Source organism: Camelus bactrianus, chromosome 23 (assembly GCF_048773025.1).
Source record: "Camelus bactrianus isolate YW-2024 breed Bactrian camel chromosome 23, ASM4877302v1, whole genome shotgun sequence".
Lineage (NCBI taxonomy): Eukaryota > Metazoa > Chordata > Mammalia > Artiodactyla > Camelidae > Camelus > Camelus bactrianus.
Window position 1 is genome coordinate 16,947,032 of NC_133561.1, and position 22,349 is coordinate 16,969,380.

General features: G+C 38.8%; 1 protein-coding gene across 1 annotated transcript; it reads right to left on the reverse strand.

Annotated features, from left to right (window-relative positions):
* Positions 1–3,637: 3,637 nt before the first annotated feature.
* SDE2 (SDE2 telomere maintenance homolog) lies at positions 3,638–17,438 on the reverse strand. The gene is made up of 7 exons (XM_010973852.3): positions 17,256–17,438; positions 11,670–11,787; positions 10,534–10,645; positions 10,015–10,184; positions 9,101–9,215; positions 7,070–7,574; positions 3,638–5,164 (listed from the first exon to the last, which is right to left on the reverse strand). The coding sequence occupies exons 1-7, from the start codon at positions 17,373–17,375 to the stop codon at positions 4,943–4,945; spliced, it is 1,362 nt and encodes a 453-aa protein (XP_010972154.2). The 5' UTR covers positions 17,376–17,438; the 3' UTR covers positions 3,638–4,942.
* Positions 17,439–22,349: the final 4,911 nt, after the last annotated feature.

Here is a 22,349-nt window from a genome sequence, read left to right on the forward strand (position 1 = left end):
GCTTATCTGTATGGGGGAGGAAGGGAAGGAGGGGGGGACATTTAGTAAGTAAGTAAAATAAATAGTATGAAATTGGTAGTATGAAAAAGAATAGGCAGGAAAGAAAAATTGGGCTGTGTGTGGGGAAGGGTAATTGCCATTTTAAATCAGAGAAGTGAGGGAGCCACACCTGCAGACATCTGGAGAATGTTCCAGGCAGAGGGAACAGTTGGTGCAGAGCTCTGGAAGCAGAGTGCCTGGTATGTGGATTTGTTCAAGGAACAACAAGGAGGCCACCTTGGCTGAGGTGGAGTGAGGCAGAGAGTAGATGAGGTCAGAGAGGGGCAAGGGTGTCGACTGTGAAGAGCTTGCAGCCCATTCTAAGTAAGGGCTTTTATTCAGAGGCAGATCGGAACCAAATGGAGGGCTCTAAATAGGTGAGTGACAGGATGTGCAGGGCGCACCTCCAGATGTTTTACTGATAGACGTGCACACTTAGCAGTGTTTGGAAACTATAGATCTGCAGAAAACTCCATAATCCGTCCACTGTTTCTGTTCACAAAAACTCACAGTTGGAGGAGGTAACATGAGCTGTCTTGAAAGATGAGCAGAACCTCAACAGGCAGAGATATGACACGCCTTCCTAGACTAGTTGTCATTTCTATGCTAAACCACGAAGTGTACCAAATGTTCTACTTGGTAAACTGAGGTATCCAGCACCAGGGTCCTTCTCAGTATTGAATGCCCAATTTCACTGAGTATTTGTCTACATTCCTAATTCCTTACTACTTTTCCTTACTACTCCTGATTCCTTGCCTCAATTAGACTTCTCCCCAGAAACAGGTTGATGGTTTAGAGCGAGGACCTTTGTGACACAGTGCCACCAGGATTCCACCATACTCTTTCTCATGTTCAGATATACAAGGAGTGGCATCAAGTCAGTTCCTTCCTGATTTTGATCAGAACCAGCCTAGAGTTGTTAATACCTGCTGTTAAATTCCTGGACTTTCTGGTGGGCACTTTTAATCTTGAAAATCCACTAACAGGTGCTGGTTCAAGACAGTAATCTGAGCAGCTATATTTAGTTTCCTCTTGCAAACTTCCACTGAAGTGACCAAAAAAATGTAACAAGGAAGTACCAGAAATGGAGGAAAGAGAAAGGCTGCTACCTCCAAATCAAAGTGTGAGCAAGTAAGTGAAATAAGTCAGAGAAAGACAAATCCTGTATGAGGTCACTTATACGTGGAATCTTAAAAAAAAATCAATTTTATTTTAAAAAAAAGAGAGATCAAACTTGTGGGTACCAGAGGCAGATGGTGGGGTCGCAGAAGGAGATGGTCAAAAGGTATAAAATTCCAGTTATAAGATAAACAAGTACTAGGGATGGAATATACGACATGACGACTATAGCCAACACTGCTGTGTAGTACGTAGGAAAGTTGCTGAGAATAAATCCTGAGTTCTCATCACAAGGAGAAATTATTTTCCCCCTTTATTGTGTGTGTGTACATATATATGAAGATGGGTGTTAGCGGAACCTATTGTGATAATCACTTTACAATATATGTAAGTCAAACCATCATGCTGTATACCTTAAACTTATACAGTGACATATGTCAATTATTTCTCAAATTAAGCTGGGGGAAAAACGTGTAAGCTACTGAAATGGACCCCAGCAGAAGCCCATTAACACCCCTAAAAGTGGACCAGTGAGAGCTGGACAAACTACAGCCATATATAATGATGGCAAAATGGTCAGTCTCTGTTCACTGTGAACCTCCTTACTTCCAGCCTTTAAGGCTACAAGAAAGGAGCAATTGCAGAATTATGGTCTTTTTACTTTGCCAGTCAAGGTCTCTTTGCCTGCAGGCAGCATATATATATATATATATATACACGCACATACATATTTTTAATGCAATACTAAAGGCTCCTGGAGCTGTCTCTACTGGCCATCTTGGCTTCCCAATAGAACACCTTTTCCTTGCTCAAGCACTTTCTTTCCTTTTCCTCTTCTGAGCAATAAAGTGGCTATTCAATTTGTCCCTCTGCCTCTGCTGCCTGAATTCTTTCACAGCCTGTGGCAAGGACCCACAAAGCAAAACAAAAAAACCCAGAGGTTTTGCTTCTAATGTGGCTGAGCATCTTCTTTTGGACCAATCATACTATAATTAGTAAGTATAAACTTTGGACAAAATATAAAAAACAACTATCTGAATACACTGGAGAATGACCAGAAGTAGGCAGATACTTGAAGGGAGTTTACCCTTGGAGGAAAGGAACAGCACCGGGAAAGTCTCCCATTTTTAGTTTTTAGGTCCTACTCTACGCCATGCCAGGCAGCTACAACTCTGATGGAAAAACTGCAGAGTCTTGCTGAAAAGAATTCAGAGAAATCACAGCTGCAGGAAAGTAAGGGAGTAGGTCCTGGAAGGCAGAGCCAATGTACAGTAAGCCCTAAATTCTGTCTGTATAAACTCTGCCCTCTGACCCACACAAGCACAGGGCAGATTACAAGCAGCAACTGAGATATGAGGTGCTGTCCACCTGGGATGACTGTATAGAGTTTGAGTACAGCTAAGTTAGGTGCCTGCTAAAAGGAAACAAACAAAAAAAGAACAATACTCTTGAAAGCATATAACAGAATCCAGAATCTCTGTAACATCACTTACCATGTCTAAGATACAACCGAAAACTATCTGACCTGTGAAGAACCACGAAAATGAGACCTGTTCTCAAGAGAATCAACAAAGACTGAGCCTGAGATGATCCAAGTGTTAGAACGAGCAGACAAGGATTCTAAGGCCACTTTTTCAAGTTTACATGCAACATTCAGCTAGACAGATCATACACTGTGTCGTTATATACAAGTCTCAAGAAAATTAAAAGGACTGAAAAGTGTAAGAAGGATATTTTCTGACCACAACGGAATTAAAAGTAGAAATAAGTAACAATAAAATATTTAGCAGAAAAAACAAACATTTGCTCTCTTTCACCATACACAAAAATTAACTCAAATGGATTAGAGACTTGAACATAAGACCTGAAACCATAAAACTTCTAGGAAAAAACAGTGATAAGCTCTGTGACATAGGTCTTGGTAATGATTCTTTGACATCAAAAGTAAAAGCAACAGAAGCAAAAATAAGTAAGTGGGACTATAATCAAACTAAAAAGCTTCTGCATAGCAAAAGAAATGACCAACAAAATGAAAAGTCACCCTATTGAATGGGAGAAGTATATAAAGAACTCATATAACTCAACAGCAAAACACCAAACACTCCAATTAGAAAATGGGCAGAAGATCTGAATACATTTTTCCAAAGACATACGGATGGCCAACAGGTACATGAAAAGATGCTCTGCATCATTAATAATCAGGGGAACACAAATCAAAACCACAGTGAGATATCACCTGACACCTATTAGAATGGCTGTTATCATAAAGACTAGAATTAACAAGTGTTGGCAAGGATATGGAGAAAAGGGAACCCTTGTGCACTGCTGGTGGCAATGTAAATTGGTGCAGCCACTATGGAAAACAGTATGAAGGTTTCTCAAAAAATTAAAAATAGAACTACCATATAATCCAGCAATTCCACTTCTAGGTATTTATCTGAAGAAAATTAAAACATTAACTCAAAAAGATACATGCATCTCATGTTCACAGCAGTATTATTTATTATAGCCAAGATATAAAAACAATCTAAGTGTCCATTGATGGATGATGGATGAATGAAGATGTGGCAAACATATACAATGGAATATTCCTGAGCCATAGCAAAGAATTAAACCTTGTCATTTGCAACAACATGAATGGACCTTGAGGGCATTATGCTAAGTGAAGTAAGTCAGATAAAGACAAATACTGTATGACCTCTCTTATATGTGGAATCTAAAAAAATTTTTTAAATTAAAACAAAACACGCCCCCAAAGATTATAGATTCATAGAACTGATTAATGATTGTCATAGGCAGGGGGTATAGGGTGGGAGAAATGAGTGAACTGTTTCAGGGTTTTTTTTGTTTGTTTAAATAGATTGGATTTTTAAAATTGCTAATTATACATTAGAATTTGACACAACATTGTAAAATGACTATTACTCAATAAAAAAAGTAAAAAAAAAAGCTAATTAGACAACATACTTATAGAGAATTCATGGGTTAAGGAATTCATACGAAAATTAGAAAATACTCAAAATTGAGTGATAATAAAATACAACATATTCAAATTTCTGAGATGCAGCTAAAACAGTACTTAAAGAAAAACTTTAAATATTATATATATATTATATATATATAACTTAAATATTATTACTAGGACAAAAGTCTAAAATCAATGACCTAGGGCTTACTGTAAGAAGGTAGAGAAAAGAGCAAAGTAAACTCAAGCTAAGTAGAAGAAAGGAAATGATAAAAAGCAGAAATCAATGAAATTAAAAGCAGTTAAGAAAAGTCAATAAGGCAAAAGTTGGCTCTTTGAAAATCACTGTCAGCAAAACAATAAGCTCCTAGCTAGACTGTTGATCAAGAAAGAGAAAACAGAAATTATCAGTATCAGATTGAAAAAGAAGTTATCACCACAACTCTTACTGATGTCTTTTTAAAAGGATAGAAAAGACTTCTGAATAACTTTATGAACACAGATCTGATAACTGGGCCAAGTAGATAAATTCTTTGAAAATATAACTTACCTAAGTGACACAAGATGAAACCCAGACTCTGAAAAGCCCTATATTTATTAAAGAAATTAGTTATAAAAAAACTTCCCACAAAGAAAACACCACGCCCAGATGGTTTTACACATTAACTCTATTAATCTAACAATGAAAAAGAGGATTGTTAAGAACTGAGTTATTAAAAAGTCACCTTTAATATCAATAGGAACAATGTCCAAGAGTCAACATTATGCAGGTTAGAAGTGCTAGACTATAAAGAAACAGGAAATCAGCGCTGATGAAATTCACTTCTTCTTCCCTTTCAAAGGCTTGGCAAATAAAGCTGGGTCTATCTGCTCCTTTGCCATTCCTCTGACAGAGAAGAGCCTGGCCGCCCGCTCCTGGAGAGTGCCCCCACACTTCAGCCCCAGAGCCATGAGTTCACACTTGAGCTTCTCCAAACCCAGCAACTCCAATTCTGCAACAGAGCTGAATGCCAGTAAATCCACAGTTTCTTGACCGATACCCTGAGAAAAAGAAAAAGAAATATTTGAAATAGGTCTCTTCCTCTAAATAAAACTTTCAATTGTCATCTACATTCTATCTTTCAAGGATTTTCATTTAATTTGCCATATCTTGTGACTGATTGTTAATAATCATCTGTTATTCTACACATGTTCTCAATACACATAATTAATAAACATTAATTTTATATCTTTATATTTAGAAACAAGTATTCAGAACAGTAACAGAAGTTACAGGTTTCCCAGATTCTTAATATTACTCCTCTTTTTTGATTTTCCCAGTAAAAATTCAAACAGCAAAATATACCCAGCCTACCTCCAACACTATGACCAGAGAAAAGAGCAGCACCCTATACAGCTCAGTTTTAGTGAGATTCCTATGGCTGTCAATCTATTAATTCCATAATCTTAAGCTTTCTATTCTAATCAAATAATTAAGAGTGACTGTCAAAGTGAGTGACTCTCACTTACATCACTTGACAAATTTAAATGCCGTTCAAAAGACCTGCAACTGCTCTACCCACCAAGTACCATTACAGCCTTTAAGACAAAACTAAATACTTCTAATGATGGATGCTCTGCAAAGAATGAGTTTTCACATTTAGGGTTTTCTTGTTTTTAAAACATATTCAAAGGACAATAATTTTCTCTCACAGTAAGTTGCTTTTTTAAAATATTGAAGAGTTCTAGGGACAGATACTTTGGGGCAGTTGATCTTTCTTCTTCTTCTTCTTCTTCTTTTTTTTTTCCAAAGGCCATTTTGTTAGATTTCTGGAGTGAATCTTGGCTTCATTATTTATGGCTAAATCTGAAGCCACCACCTATGTGTCTTTAGAGGATCACACATGGTTGCACATGGTTCTTGTAAATACAACAGCTACTCTACAATACTGAGAACAAAACTTCCACAGTTAAAAGCTCAAAGATTTAAAGTCACGTTAAGTTCTATTTTCCTTTATTCATTTTCCAAGACTTTGGTCAAGATAAACACCTGACATATACAAGTAACATAAAAGCTATGTGCTTATAACTCCAGAGATAGTATGAGGATCAATTTAAAGCCCTTAGCATAAGAAATTTCACTATCTTCCCTAGAAAAAGCAATATATGCATTTCTGCTTACTTACTGGGGGTAGGGAAGGTGTCAGTTAAACAAATAATGATAGACTTTGGTGTTTATCAAAAGAAACCAAATAGTTCAGGTCTCATCTATCCTAAAAAAGCAAATCATTAGATCAAAGAGTAAGCATTATAGATTTTTGCTGAAAGTCAGTCCACTGACGATAGCAAATAATCAACCATTTAAAGGAAAGCATGTATCATCAAAATAAATTTTTAAAAGGCTGAATGTGGGGCTTAAGATTTAATGATAAATTAAGAAGGAGCTGCTCCTCTTCCACAGGAAAGATCTTCACATCCAAGTGACAACTGTGTTGAAATGATAACTCACATGAGAAAGAAAAACTGAATAACTAGAAATTTAGTGATAGGAAAATGAGCACATTTCATCAAATCTAAAATGCCATCCATCATAATATGCTTTACCATTGCATGCGTTATTAAGAAAGAATAAACAATACCAGTTAAACTATAACATGATATATATCCAAATTCAGAGATATTAAAATGTGAAAAACGTGCACTTTAGAATTGATGAAATATGGAACCAAGGACACCACCTAGTGGCAAAACAATACCAATTCCAGAGCTTAAAAAAACACAAGAAAGAAACAACTAAGGAATTTTGGAGGGACATGGAAAGCTTCACCAACATCTATATTTCTGATTATTAAACAAGTCTTTCCACTAAGCAGTTGATGGGAAAAAGCACATTTTTCATTTCAATGACTTATTGCAGAGATTAAGCTGATTTGGCTCTAGACGTCAACACCCCCGAAATTTACTTACTGTGTTTCCTGACTGGCCTTCTTCCAATTTGGCAACAGGAATGTTTTTCCTATCTTCTCCAGGTGCTACCTTGGCAGCTCTTTCCCCATCAGTCATTTCTTTTGTCTCTTTCTCCTTACTCAGGCCAGTTCCAGCTGATTCCTTTTCTGTGGGTTTTTTACTCTCTGACTCCTTTTTCTCCTGGGATTTCTCTGTTTCTTCAGCCATCTTCCTTTCCATACACTCCTTGGTAGATGCCTCTCCCAGCTCAGCACACAAGTCTTCTGAAATATTGTTCCCAGAATCAGTCACTGGGATGTATAACTTTTCTGGTGATCTAGTGTCTGTCCTCAATACTCTTGCCGGCTGAGAACTACTAGGAAACTCAGCTGCCATCTCAACACCATCTCTGCTATTTCTGGAAACATGAAAGCTCATTCCTGAAGTAGTAGGTGTTTCTTGACTGTCATCATCTGAGCTCTCAGAGCTGGACCCCTCTGCAGCCTCTAGTCCTTCCATGCCCAACCTACCAGAAGCAACAGAAAGGTCTGACATCATTTGTATGTTTTACTTTAAAAAAAAAAAAGAGTTGCAGTTTGTCCAGGAAACAGACTCTGAATAAAAGTATCTGCTAGCTTGAGATGGAGAGTGAGTTCCAGAGGTATAAACAGAAGGAAAAGAAAAATTCAGCAAGACTGGAACCAACATCCCAAAGAGCCAAAGGATCTCTTTTTTAAAGTTGTGAATCTCTTCAAACAAATTAATTTTGCTTAAAGCTTTTTTCCCCTATATTGTATGAATGTCAACGGTTGAAAATTAGGTAAAATAATAAACAATTAGAAGAAAATTCTATGTTTTATTCATAATCACCCAAAACTGGAAACTACCCAAATGTCTAAAAACTGGAGAATGGATAAACAAATTGTGGTACAGCCGTATCACGTAATAATACTTGGCAATAGAAAGGACTGCACTACTGATACATTTAATACCATCAATGGTCTCAAAAGCATTATGCTAAGTGAACGAAGCAGACTCAAAAGACAAAACCATAGGAACAAATATCACACCAGTGATTAGTGGTTGCCAGGGGTGGAGGTGAAGGAAGGAAATTAACTCCAAAGGTATAATCGGGAACTTCTTAGGGTGATGGAAAATACTCTGTATCTTGATTTTGGTGGTGGCTATATGACTACAAATTGTACATTTTTCAAAACTTGCAGAACTGTTCAAAAAGGGTAAATTTTACTATACATAAATTATACCTCAACAAACCTGGCTTTAAAAAAAGTCCACAGATAATACCACTACCTTTTCTCTCAGGAATATTTAATTCCCATTTCAGAAAGAACACAAAAAATTCTATGCTGGACTCAAAGAGTTACACGGTGTTTGGTTAATAATTATCTTTCTATTCCCAAAGGGGAGGCCAACAAGGAAGCCAAGATCCATTTGGACTTACCATTTTCTAGAACTTAGCCCAAAGGAACTGAGCTGGTAACCAGAAGACCAACTGGGAAGGGCAGGAGAACTATGAGAAGATAATAAAAAGTATTGTGCTTTTCAGCCACAAGCGCAAAAGTGGTCAGAAGAGGTCTGGCAAAGTGACCAAAGACCTCAGTGATGACCGTGAAAAAACACAGAGAAAACACAACAACCTGGAAAGTAAAGTCATGGTTTCCACCTGGAATTTCTGAAAGTTAACTCTTTCAATACCAAATAGTAATTCAGGTATAAAGCTATTTTTATGTGATTTTTCACTGTAAGGAAAAATATTTCATTTAAATTCTGTTGGTGGCATTCAAAGCAGAAACCATTACTAATGTGTACAATGTGAGAATCATTGAAACCTGAACTGAAGCACTCCAGAAAATTTCTTGGCTTCCAACAAACATTACTTAAAAGTGTGTTTACATCAAATAGACAAGAAAGAAATATAGTACGTAAGTTTCTGAACAAGATATTCCAGAGATATAAACACAAGGAAAAATGGGGTTTTTTTCCCCCTTCAGTCTTCAAACATCTATTTGAAATAAAAATGAACACACTTACCAAAAGCATTTCCTTTTCCCTGCGCTGGCTCCTCTGTCTGTTTCTGGTTTGTTAGGCCGTTTCCGACTCTCACCAATTTCTGCCGATACCATCTTGCTGGAGGTGGCCTGCATACCTAACCAGAAATTTTAACAACTCAGTTTCTAGTATCAGGACTAAGTTTAATTAGAGAAATTATAAATAATCTGGACTGCAAAAAGAGTTGCAATCTAAAGCTCCAGGTTTAAACTTCTTAACATACCAAAATTTAATATGTTTAAAATGAAATTAATCTCAAATTTACAGATTTAAAATAATAAGCAATCTGGTTCTTGAGCCAGATTTTTAAAGCACCATGTCCAATTTGTAACTTTGAGGCTGGCAGGTTCACACCTAGCCTTCTCCAAACTTAATGATTCATCCCCCTTGTGCTCATTATTTGCATACATTTGACTTTCCCCCCCGTTATGTCAAAACTCTTTTGATCCTTCTTATTCAACTATATGCACAATAGCCCTAGCAAAATGCTCTGGATGCTAAAAATGTAAAAGTTAATGACAATAATTCTCACTAAAAACCACTAAAAAAAAAAAAGTGACCTTAAACTGGAAGCAAATATGTTGCCATATAGACACTGCCTGAAGACTCACCTTATCCCCTTGAAGCATAAAAAATGTTCTTACCTAGGGCCCTAGAGCCCACAGAGCTCAGAGGTCAACTATGTCAAATGCGTGAGTGTGTGAGTTTTTCCCCTGGGTTGTAAGGTATACTGTGTTCATTATTGAGGCGAGAAATTCCACAGCTTTCATCAGCTCCTCAGAGGTCTGTAACCCAAAAAAGGCTTAACAACTGTTCTTTGTGTGCAGTGTGGAACAGCCTGGAACAGCTGGCTTCAGCGGTGCCTGCTGATGGCACTAAGGAACACTCATTCTCACCTTTGAGGACGGAATCCTCCAGTCGCTCAGCCATCTCATGGCACTGCTGCTGGTAGTCGGGGCTGGTGAAGCAGTGCCTGGGTTCTGCAAGCTTCCGCTGCAGGCGTTCCAGGCGTTTCTGCTCCTTTTCAGCCTCTCGCTCAGCTTGTTGTTTTACCCATTCAGCCATTCTAGCAATGGGAGAGAAGAGATATATCTGAATGGATATATTATACACACGTGCTTTTATATAAATAAACCGTCCCACCCAGACAAATTAATGCATTCTTGTTCATACTGTGATATTTCCTCAAAAGGTGTGCCATGCTTACTACTAGCACACTGTTACAGACTTGATTAAAACCCGAAGATACAATTACTAAATAAGGGGAAAATCAAATCTGAAAACAGTAAATTAGACCATAAGTATTTCAAGTTTACAATGCCGATATGCATGGCATGAATATAATCACTAATGACAGAAAAGTACGTTTCTCTCTTAAAAAACAAAAAACAAAAAACAACAGGTGAGCATCTTACGCTTTTTCATGATTGACATCTCGTAGTCTCCTTCCACTGAGATCCCGGCAAGCTTCTCGATTGGTGGTCTTCTCAATCTGAGCACCAAGTGCTCGGAGCATAGAGCCAAAACCTGAGCAAATATATTTGGAGAAAGTAGGTTAAAAAGTGTTCAAGGATAGGTAAAAGCTGAATTTATGAAAATAGTACTATATCACTAGATTAAAGGTGACCTCTACTTTCTTTTTTGTTTTAAAGAGAATGTACACCGAGATTCTAAAGCAGGTAGCAAAGGTAAGAGAGTTGATAACCTTGATAAAGTTGATCAATCTCATGCCTTTCGCAATTTGTCTTATATTTCGGCAATATTGTACCTGCATCACTGGGGTATTTTAGAGGGCTTTATCTAGTGCCAGAGATCCCAAGATTCCAAGATAAAGGATTTTAAAAATTATATGGTGAGATTTTGAAATGAGTTTAAAAGGAGAGGCAATTTTAGGCTGTTACTCACTGACAATGACAAGCTTCATTCTTATTGACACAATTTCAAATGGTAGGATGATTGTAATCTGAGATGTTGGCTCTTTGAAACCAAACCAAATCACTGTAGATTTTGTTATATGCTAGTGCATCAGGAGAAACACCAAGAACTGTTCATATTTACTTTTCGCTCTTTTCCCCTCCTTTAGACAAGTTACTACAGCGAGGACTTTAATCTACCTCAATCTATAAATACTTGTATTTCATAAAGTGACTGTAGATCTCCCTTGGAACTACAATAAATAGACAAAAATCCTGAAAAAAGTAGAAAGATTTGATTGTTTTGGCATTCGTCAGGAAATTGGACAGAGTAATGATCACCTCTCTTTATCTAATCCTCCCCAGAGTCGGAGAGCCTAGGGTGCCTAAGAGCTATCTGCCGAGAGAAGGTGGGAATTATATCATACAGCATCTTCCTCAAAAAGACTAAAAGAGAAAAATATTCAAAATTAGGTAAGTAAACAAAGACTTTCATAAGGCAAATCAAGGCTAGTAGACTACAGAGACCAAGGAGTTTGTTAATTTAATACATATGGCTAAAGAATGCCTAATGTATTAATTAATGTATTAATGTAAAGAATGCAGACGTTGACTAAGCCGTCAACATAATATCCTACCTCCTTTTCCACCACGAAGTCTGGGTTCCAAACTATAAACAGCCCCATGCTGCACTGTGTCACTGGTGTTAACGAGTAATCCGTTGCATTTCACAAAGAAGTATTCCACTGGAACATCCTAGAGACAAGTTGGGGTTCTTTCAATGCTGTTTAGGAGACACTAAAGTTTCTTGAAGGAAGGGACCTAGCTTATGTTTCTATTACTCCAGTTACAAGGAGATAGTGTGCATTCAATTAATATGTGTTGAGGAAAAAAATAAAAACTACTAAAAGAAAAAAGTCATTTCATATGATGTATTCTAGGTATGATTTGTTCCTAAATACCTAGTCATGATATACAGAAGAACTTCCCATCTCTTGAGTGAAAATTAAAACTGCTCTTTCTCCTTCTCTAATAGGGAATAAGAGTCAAGGTAGATTATGCAGGGCTCAGATCCAGTAACTCTGGAGGTTCTATTTTTAAAACAGGTAACATCAAGTTGAACACTGAGTGGCCCCAAGTTTAAAAGTGACAATATACATCTTGAAAAACATTAAGTAGGGATAAGAAGGGGAAAGAAAAGAGACCAAAGTATAATTTTTAATATACCTATATAAGCTGTAAGTTTTAGGACCAGCTGGCAGTCAGTGCTTAATCTCTTCTGCCAGTGTCCCCCTGAGTTCCAGCCAATCACTGCAGAAGCCCAAGTATACTCCTCCAAACCCATTCTATGTATTTCAAAAAAATTCTCACATCAAGTAATAACAAGAAAATATAAATATTGTAAGTCTTTCTAAATAAGTTTCTGATGTCATAAAATAAGACAACAGAGGAGTATTTTCCAAAGTTACATGGAACTTAGAAGGCTGACCACTAAACCTGCAACATCAAGAATGAAGAGATTTAAATACCAAAAGAAAGGAAAAATGCATTACTGGTATCTTCCTTAAGTGGAAACTATGAACATTCATTCTGAACCACGTCACACAGCTATTTCAATGGGACCATTCATTCATTCAGCAAATACTAAGTGCCTACCATTTGCCAAGTACTTTTCAAATGCTGGAATACTACAGTGAATAACACAGTGAATACAGATCCTGCCTTATGGAGGAAAACAAATAATGAACAAACAAATCATATACTATGTCAAGGGGAGAGTGTGGCTCAGTGGTAGAGTGTCTGCTTATTGTGCATGAAGTCCTAGGTTCAATCCCCAGTACTGCCATTAAAAATAAATAAACCTAATTACTTTCTCCCCCAAAAAACAAAGCAAACAAACAAAAAATCATATACTATGTCAAGTGGTGATACCCATGGTAAAGAGGGTAAGATATGTGGATGGATGTGGTGGTAATTTATTTAATATATATAGTTAGTCAAGGAAAGCCTCTCTGATCAAGTGACATTTAAGCAGAGAATTAAAGAAAGTGAGAGAACAATCCATGTGGCTACCTGGGGGAATAGTAGTCCAGACAGAGGCAATAGCAAATGCAAAGGAATGAGATTTGAGTATTCAAGGAACAGTAATGCAGCCAATGTGGCTGCAATGAAGTACATAAAAGGGCAGCGATAAGGCCTTCAAAACCACTGTAAGGACTCTGGATGTCACTCTGAATAAAACTATTGTAGTTTTGAACAAATTGAGATCTGAGTCACACACTTAAAGGATTACTCTAGCGTTAAATTGAAAATAAGACTACAGAAGCAGAGAGATCACTGAGAAGCTATTGTGATAATCCAGATGAGAAATGAGGGCTATTTGTACTGGGGCAGTAGTGGCAGAGGTGATGAGAAATGTGAGATTCTGAGGATACTCTGAAGGTAAAGGCAACAGGATTTGCTAATTGCTCTGGATGAGGGAAGTAACATCAAAAGGAAGATCTGAGGTGATTCCAAAAATTTGGTTTGACTAATGGGAAAAGGAAGTTTGAGGGAGAAAATTAGTCTCATTTTGGATTTTTCAGTTTGAGATGTTTATTAGACAGCCAAGTAGAGATCCCAAGTGGACTGACTGGTAGCTACATAAGTCTGGAGTTTGGGGAAGGGGAAAGAAGTCTGGGCGGGAGATTTACATTTGAAAGTTATCAGCATACTGATGGTACTGAGAGCTATGAGAATGGATAAAATCTCCAGAGATGAGAGAGGGACCACTCCAAGATCGAGAGATCAAGGTGATGAGGGGGAAGTAGCCAAAGAGACAGGAAAGGAGAGGCCAGTGAAGTGGAAGAGAACTGAGGGTGATGTTTGGGCAAGTCAGAAAAGTGTATTAAGGAGGGAATAGTCAGTTGTGCAAAGACACTGACATGCCAACCAAAATGAAAACTGGAAACTGATCACTGGATATGGCAACATAGAAGACACTGAACGCATGAGAAAGAGCTGTTCTACCGGAGTGATGGGAACAAAAAAGCCTAACTAGAGTGGGTTCTAAAGGAAAAAAAGTTTCATGTTTAAGGATTATTTTTTATAAAGAAAATCAGAGAAAATGAGGTGATATCTGGGGGGATGTGGGCTCATGTTTGCCCACTAGTAGGAACAATTCAGCAAAAAGAGAAAACACTGGGAAATGCAGAGGAGAGAAAACTAATGCCAAAATAAGTCTTTTAGTAGGTGAGGGAGAGGGATTACTGTAGAAAGTGCAAGATAATAGCTAATTATTTGTAAAATAATGACAGTTCATCCACAGTAACAGATAAGAAGTCTAACTATACCACAGGTAAGTAAAGGCACTGGTGTGAGCATGACGAAACTCTCCTCATTGCCTGCACTTTCTCAATGAATATAAAGTATGGTCTCTGGGATGGAAGAAGTATTGGAGATTTAAAGAGAGAAGATGGGAAAGAGTAACCTGAAAAAGTGACAGTTATGAACTGAGCAGTGCTTCTCAACTCTTTTCCCACCAAAGTATATACGAAAAATGTGTGGATGACACTCTGGGGAAAATGATAAAAGGTACTAAAGATGGGCTGAGATTCTGTCCAGCTGCCCAAGGGCTACATGGATCAGTATTCTTAACAGTCCTGCAACCAAGTGGAAGCCCACTCTGGATTAGAGAAATACAGTAGATTTGCCAAGCAGCACTATGGTTGGTATTTGTGAATTTACAGTGAGACTGGTTTGTGTGATTAGTTTCCCTACCACCGTCACTGCCCAAATGCCAGGGAAAATAGGTGGAGAGCTGAATTTAAACTGAAGGGAGTTTTCCCAGTCAAGTATGACAGCAGAAGAGAGGAGCAGAGGAGCTCAAGCTACACGCATGATGTGATTAACATAAAGGACTGTATTTGTCTATAAAATACTGTTTACTTTAAAGAGTTGTAAAAATTAAATGAGACATGTAATACACCTCCTATGTTTGATATTTAGAAATTTAAAACTACTTTATATATCTAATGGGTATGGTATTCCTACAATTCTAAATAACTTTTTAAAACTGTAACATGAAGACAGAAAGATTATACACCATCCTTCATTTTCAAACAGAACTTCTTATTTAACAAGACAACTGATTAACAAAATTGCATTTTCTACCTGTTAAGATTCTTATCAAATAATAATCACTAGTCGAAAAAATAACAAAGAAAATTTAGAATCAATTTAACTGTCTTTAACCATTTGTGTATTATAAAGCATTTCAAGCACAAAGTATTACATGTTTCGTAGGTCAATCAGTTCAAGGTCACCAGAGACAAACCTGTAGTCCAACAAACTCAAATTTCTTGACCCACTGCAATGAAGAGGAACTGCATATCAGAGGAATCATGAGGTGTCTCACCAACAAATAAAAAGATAGTTATTATAGGACTTGGGGCAAGGGTGGAATTTTTAGGTAAAATTTAAATGAAACAGTATTTTGAGAGGCTCACAATGAAGCAGGGCTGTGTGTATAAAGGTCAACATCAGGTCTAGACTGTGATGGAGATTCAAGCTCCTCTTTCCTTAGAAACTACAAAGTTAAGATAAATGTGGAATATTGTGACCAGAAATCCCTAATTTGAAGCTCTGCACCTGGACTGTAAATGAAAAGCACTTCTTTGTATCAAAGAGACTCAGATTCTCAAGGCAAGAGTGGGATGCTTCATTCTTACTGATACAACTTCAAACAGCAGAGTTTATTCTTAAAGTCTATGATTTTCAAGGTAAGGTTTGACAGAGTAAGAAAAAAGGATACTTTCAAGGGAGTCATGACATTTCACCACTTTACCATGTCCTTGGGAGAAACACTGTTTCCTATTAACTTTGCAGCTGGTCTTATCTGTGCCTGTTACTCTAGCCTGATGAATAGCACTGTTTGATGAATAGTCTGTTTTTCACTTTCTCGGGGAAGGCTAACACCAAGTTTATCATGTGTCAGAATAGTTTTGTTTTAAAAGCATAGACATGCACTTGAGCTATTTTTATTTGTTCCAGTATCTCATCAAATGCCCTTTTGTAAGTTTTGTATTTCTGTTCATTATCTATTATGGCCACGTTTTTTAAGTAGATGACTGAATCCATGCATTTATATTCCTTGTGTCTTAAATTATTTTTTCCAATATTCCTTATAATTAAGATCTTATTTTTTCTGGTCTCGTTTTGGGTCATTTTAAAACTGTACTCATGAGTTATTTTCAGAGATACTAAAATCCAACTATTTTGGAAAACATTTCCCTATTCAGATGGTAAAAACAGTTCTGACAGTTTTTAAACTGGACTGCAGTATAGAAAGAAAAATAGGGAAACTGAGAAACCATATTATTTGCAAACACACACTGCTTCTTCACGGAACCAGTCCAAGTAAAGATTTGATCTAAACTGCAGTGTTAATGTGTTAAGCTTATAAATAACAAGCAGAGAAACAGTCAAGGGAAGTACAGATAAGGAGGGGTGATTATAAAGAAGAACAGTACCAGATCAAGTGCCAACATTAAAATTAGATTCAGGGAGACCACCAAATTATGTAAATAATTGAACAGGTTTAATATCTTACAGTTGGTAAAAAGTTTGCTTACATGATAATTAAGTAAACCATATATGTAACTTTAGAAGTCCATGATAGGTTTCAAAAATATGCCTGAACAAATAAGAGCATCAAATGATTAGTGAAAACATCTAAATGACAGGCTCTAAAAACGATGCCCTCGACAGGACATATATGAGTCTTGGCCTCGACCAGTAACCAGATGAATCCATTTCCTTTCCAACCATCCTCTGGCCTAGGTTTGGATATGACATACTTCTCTAGGTTGGAGTGAACGGGGCTGTGCTATCTGTGGACAGTCACATAACCCGAGTGAATGTAAGAAAATGAGCCTTAAAAATCGTTCGGTCCAACTGCCTCATTTACGCATGAAGAGTACCTAACGGAATTCTGTTAAACCAGACAGAGGGCCAGACTAAGCGCCTGTGAACCGATCGGGTTTTCTCCTTTATGTGAGACAAACTACCACAAAACAAAAGCAAAGAAAGGTTTCAGCATCAGTTGGAAGCACCTTAAAACTGAGGAATCCTCAGCCTCAAAAACTGAAAACCTCACAGAAATAACGCGCTCCCGACAATCCCCGCACCCAATCCTGCCCTCTGTTCACCTCTTTCCCCTTCCTTCCAAGAACCGCAAACCTTACCTGATCTTGGCAGTGTTGGTAGATAAAATCTCGTACAGAGCACGGGGCCGAGGGACATCGCAGCGCCTTGCACCCGAAGCCAGGGCCGCAAAGCCACACTGGCGCCGCTGTCTCCGCCATTTCACCTAGTCGCGGAACCGCGAGATTCCCGGAAGCGCCGAGCGCCACAATTAGCCCGGCGCAACTTGATGACATTAAGCTCGCCTTCCAGCGCCCCGCCCCGCAGTCTTCCGCTCGCCCCGCCCCTCCCCTGGGGATAGTCACGTGCCCTGGGCCGCGAGCAGCGCTGACGGGGGGAGGGGAACAGGAAGGGCCTGGCGGAGGCCGATAAGACCGCGGAGCACCGGGGCGAGGCGTTGCTAGGAGAAGTTGCTAGGGCGGGGCTCCAGGGACTCTCTATAAAAGGCTGGCTCTGGGTTAGGTTTCCAGCGTTCTGGCTGTAAGCGATAAGGCGGTAACCAAGCACCTCCCTTTGCCGCAGGCTTTGGCCCTTTTCCCTCGTCTGTGTAGTTATTTTTGGATCTCAGGGAATTGTGGCCTGAGAAGACGCTGCTCTCTGGAGGCGTGAGGAGGAAAGCTGCAGTCCCGGAAGCGGTTTTGGGGGGCCGCTTCCTCGGCCCTGGGGATCTCCCCAACCCTTGGGGCGGGGAAAACAGAGGTCAGGAGGTCTCTGAACAACAGCCGTGGGTGGTTTTTCCTCCCGGTTTACCAAACATTCTCTTCCTTTTCATAAACTGCAAACCTCTCGGTTTCTGTCAGCCACGCTCAGTTTATTCGTATTTCCGCCTGTTTGCGTTCTGCGTTATCTTCACTTCAGCTCTGTTTTCAAAATATTTCACAGCAAGTGGGCCCTTGTGAAAGGCAGTGGCAGGAGTGACGCTTATAGTAATGCTGCTTCAAAAAATCCCTGCCATAACTTTTACTCCGCACCATGGAAACACACTCGCACAGATTTGCATAGCCCAACTTGCGGGCGCTGGGAATCTGAAGGAGTCGGTTCATATTTAATATGATGAGATTATGGTATTTCTAAAATCCTAAACAATCTAAAAGCTACGAGTGTGAAGATAGAGTTCTTAGGCGATATCTGTGCATGCTAAACACATGTCGGCCCACAGAATCGAATTCCCGCTGCTCAGATACTTGGCAAATGAAACTCTGTTGAAGGGAAAGCAACAACAATTCAGAAATCATTTAGCTGTGGTGATATGAACAAAAATAGAATTTCAAGGACTGTGAAGTTATAGATTCTGTTGCCTTTATTTCTTACACCGGCGGGAAAATGAGAGAGAAAGGGCCTCCGTGGGGATGCCAGGCGATAAAGAAAAATTACACAAAATAATAAAGATACTGTGCCTAGAGAGCAGTATTTTGCAGAGGGTGACATGGTGACCCTGGGGTCAGTAGGTGACTCACCAAGTATATATTTTTCTAATAGGGAAAGTCCACATCGTTTACACCAATATTATGTCTAGTCCTTCCAAAAGCTGAAGTCTGAATGAAATTGTTCACCCTTTGTCCCTTTGTTGCATTTAAATTCCTATTGTTAAAAAAAAAATCCCAGGTATTGAACAGGCATTTGTCATTTAAAGTATGAAACAACTATGTTATTAACTTTTCAAAGACAAAAATCTCCTGAGCAATATGTAATCTGTTGTGAAATCTTCACAGTAAGCACCTAGCACCGTGACATACACAATGTAGACATTAAATATTAGCTGGATGTTTGATGAATTGCTAAGGTAGGAAGTCTAATTATTCCCAATACACCTCTGAAGAAATGGTTTGACTAATGTAACACTTTCTCTCCTAAGGATACAGATTCAACTTGGATTGATCATTATTAAATACATTTAAATAATGAGGAAGTTGAAATACCTAAAATTAGGGCTGTGGCCAAGAACACAGTGCGCATCAGTGGAAAAAAATCTAGAAAGACAGAGTAGCTGGATGGTGAGAGTGTGTGGTGGTGTCCAGTAGACGGTGTTATGTGGCCAGGCTGGTCAGTGGTTATGGAAAAACAGACAGCTGCTGCCACCTTTCCCACCTCACAATATTAGGTAGGGAAGTGACAAGAAGACACATGTAAGGTTGTGACACTAAGTGGTGAGTGGGTGGGGGCCAGTTCCTCTACTATCAAGAGTATAGCTGTACTCTTAGAACTGTATTTGATGTTCTTTCCAATAAACCACACTGGCTTTGTTTCTGCCCACCTTCTCCAAGAGATTGACTCTAGCTATACATTTGCTTTTTGAGGACTGGTTCAGCCGCCACAAGAACACTGTGAGAGCGTCCTGAGGCAATGTGGAATAATCGTCCACTGCCAGGAAATGACAGCACTAAACAATGCCTGTGGCAACCCATGACAGGGGCTCAACTGAGCCAAAATGTCATGCTGGTCTGCAAGAACAGGAAGCAGAGCTGTACACCCTGGCAATTTTCATAAATAACAGCACAGCTCCTAAACTAGTGAATTCACAGACTATATCCATGGGTGACATGCAAGTCGCACTTCTGTGTTTTCAGCCGTGTTCGTGCTCGAGGAGAGGAAGGGAGGTTTTTAATGCCGTCCTGATGACAAAAGACAGTGGTACAGGCTCACTTTTCCCTTGCCACAAACACAAAACTGCTATGAACTCCCAAATTGGCAAGTGTCGCCTTGTAAATGGCTCCAGCCCCAGGAACAATGAAGTCAGCTCCTAGGATGGAAAAACAGCTTCTGGGTAAGAGCTGTGTAGTCCCCACTGGGTGGTGGTTAGTGTGGGAGGTGGAGCCTAAAGCAAGGACCCGAGATGTTTGGCTGCCAAAGAAGGCACAGCTCCACCCTCCTTCCTTTATTGGACAGAAGAAAACAGGACACGTCAAGGATGAGGTGGAGTTGAGAAGTAGAAGAGGTTTGTGTTTAGTTCTGATGCTGGGAAGGATCTGGAGAGGGCAGAAGATTAGAGTAGGGTAGAGGTGCAGAGCAGAGATTAAAAAGCCGGACCCACAGTCAGTGCTGAATGTAGAAGCCTCCCTCTTTGCAGTATTAGCAAGAAGAAAGGATCTTCACCAAGAGTGGACTTACATCAATAAATTCTACCACTCCTGATTGCCCTAGACATCACCTTGTCTGCGTTATCCTGACCACAGTAGTTTCCACAGGCTTATTTTGTCTCATCATTCTGACATGACCATCAAATAATGTTAAATTAAACATTTTAAATTTCTGTCATGCTATGCAGCGTACTAGGACTATAAAACAAAACTGGCATAGCACCTATCTTCCAGAAATTTAGTATTTCAGCCCTGGAATTTTTTCAACATTGAAATTTAACTTCTCTCTAGTCTATAGAAATCCACAGTCCTTTATGAATGCTGCATACCTAAGCCTTTCAAAGGGAAATTTCCCTGCTGGAGAAGTGATAGGTCTTTGGGAGTATTTTTTCCTTTAATTAGTTGACACTAGAATATGTCCACTGTATTAGTCAGGATTCTGCAGAGAAACAAATTGAATAGAATATAGAGAGAGATAGACAGACAGACAGAGACAGAGAGATAGAAAGAGAGAGAGATACTTATAAGGAATTGGTTCACACCTCATGCAATTATGGAGGCTGATGAGTCACAAGATCTGTAGGGTGAGTCAGCAAGCTGGAGACCCAAGAGAGCCGACGGTGTAGTTTTAATATGAAGGTTGACAGGCTCAAGACCCAGGAAAAGCCAATGTTTCAGTTCGAGTCTGAAGGCAGAAAAAAGCTGATGTTCCAATTTGAGGGCAGCCAGACAGAAAGAACTCTCCTTTACTAATAGGAGGGTCAGGCTTTTGGCTCTATTCAGGCCTTCAACTGATTGGATGAGGCCCACCCACTAATTAGGGAGAGCAATCTGCTTTACTCAGTCTACTGGTTTCAAATGTTCATCTCATCCAGAATAATGTCATCTGACTGCTTTGTGCCTCTGCTTCTGAATGGTTGAAGAGCTACACTACAACTGTTGTTAGAATTTACCTTTGTACTACAGGGTATGGTAAAAGTTCATACTGTGAAATCCTTTGAGATTTTTTTTGAATGAAAGGTGTTGTACCTTATCAATTAAAATGTCAGGGGTCATTGGGCAACTGAATTAGGATTCTAGGTTAAATTAATTAACTAAATTTATTTTAATAACTCAGCTCTCCAGCTAACTCACCTACCTAAGAACACACTTTTTAAAAATAAGAAATAAAATAAGCCCAAAGTCTTACACAGCTGAAGTCTGTGTATTTTTCTCATAGACCCCTAGGCTGTTTTTGTTTTAGAAAACAGTCTAAGAAGTGTCCTGTTCTGCTTTACAGCCTAAGAAAAGTTAGTAAATTAATATGAGGTAAATTCTATGAAGTGAGGAGACAAGAATGGAGGGCAAAATGGGGGCTGCAAGAGGCTGGTGCGAGGACAAGAATAAGTAATAGTTGCCAGCCAGGGTGATATAAAAAGACGTAGTAAAACTAATGCCAGGGAGGACTTGGGGAGGACTTCCTAATAGATCAAACGACATGATCCCCCACAAGAGACCCTAAAGACATTCCTCCATCACAGCAGAGTGAAAGCATTGAGGTAAGGCTCAGTTATGCTAAGTATACCCTAGTTAAGATAACAAGAAGGCATAATACACATTTTTTTTTAAAAAATCCACCAAAAAAAGTAGAATTTTGAACATTCATGAGAATATAGGTTAAGTCCCAGCAGTCCAGAAAACTCAGATATCCAAAACAGCGTGTTTCCTGAAAGCCCCAGACAGTGAAATTCTCAGCAGTTTCGGCTCTCCCTACAAGTAACGTTTGTATTCTAACATATTTCAAATAGAGGGTAAGACAGACTGCTTTGTGTACAAATAAACAACTTCCTCCTTGTTACTTCGATTTCAACACATAACTTCCCTTTTAATTACAGAGAGCTTTGAAAGACAGACAATCTGTGCCACTCTGGATAAGAAGATAAGATTGGAAATGATACAAAAATTCTTTCATTTTCCATAAATTGGTAGAGGGCTTTCCTTTGCATATTTACTGAAAATCTACAACCCATGTGTCTGGGCCATATAAAGGATTCATTAAGGACATGAAGTGCATATTTA

Bases quoted from the DNA above. Each gene is read 5' to 3' on its own strand.
- SDE2 (XM_010973852.3), bottom strand. From the start codon at position 17,375: ATGGCGGAGACAGCGGCGCCAGTGTGGCTTTGCGGCCCTGGCTTCGGG. The intron at 10,185-10,533 runs GTAAGATGCTCA...TCCCATTGCTAG, and splicing joins GATGTCAATCATGAAAAAGC to AATGGCTGAATGGGTAAAAC. The intron at 9,216-10,014 runs GTGAGAATGAGT...ATTTCTGGTTAG, and splicing joins GGAGGATTCCGTCCTCAAAG to GTATGCAGGCCACCTCCAGC.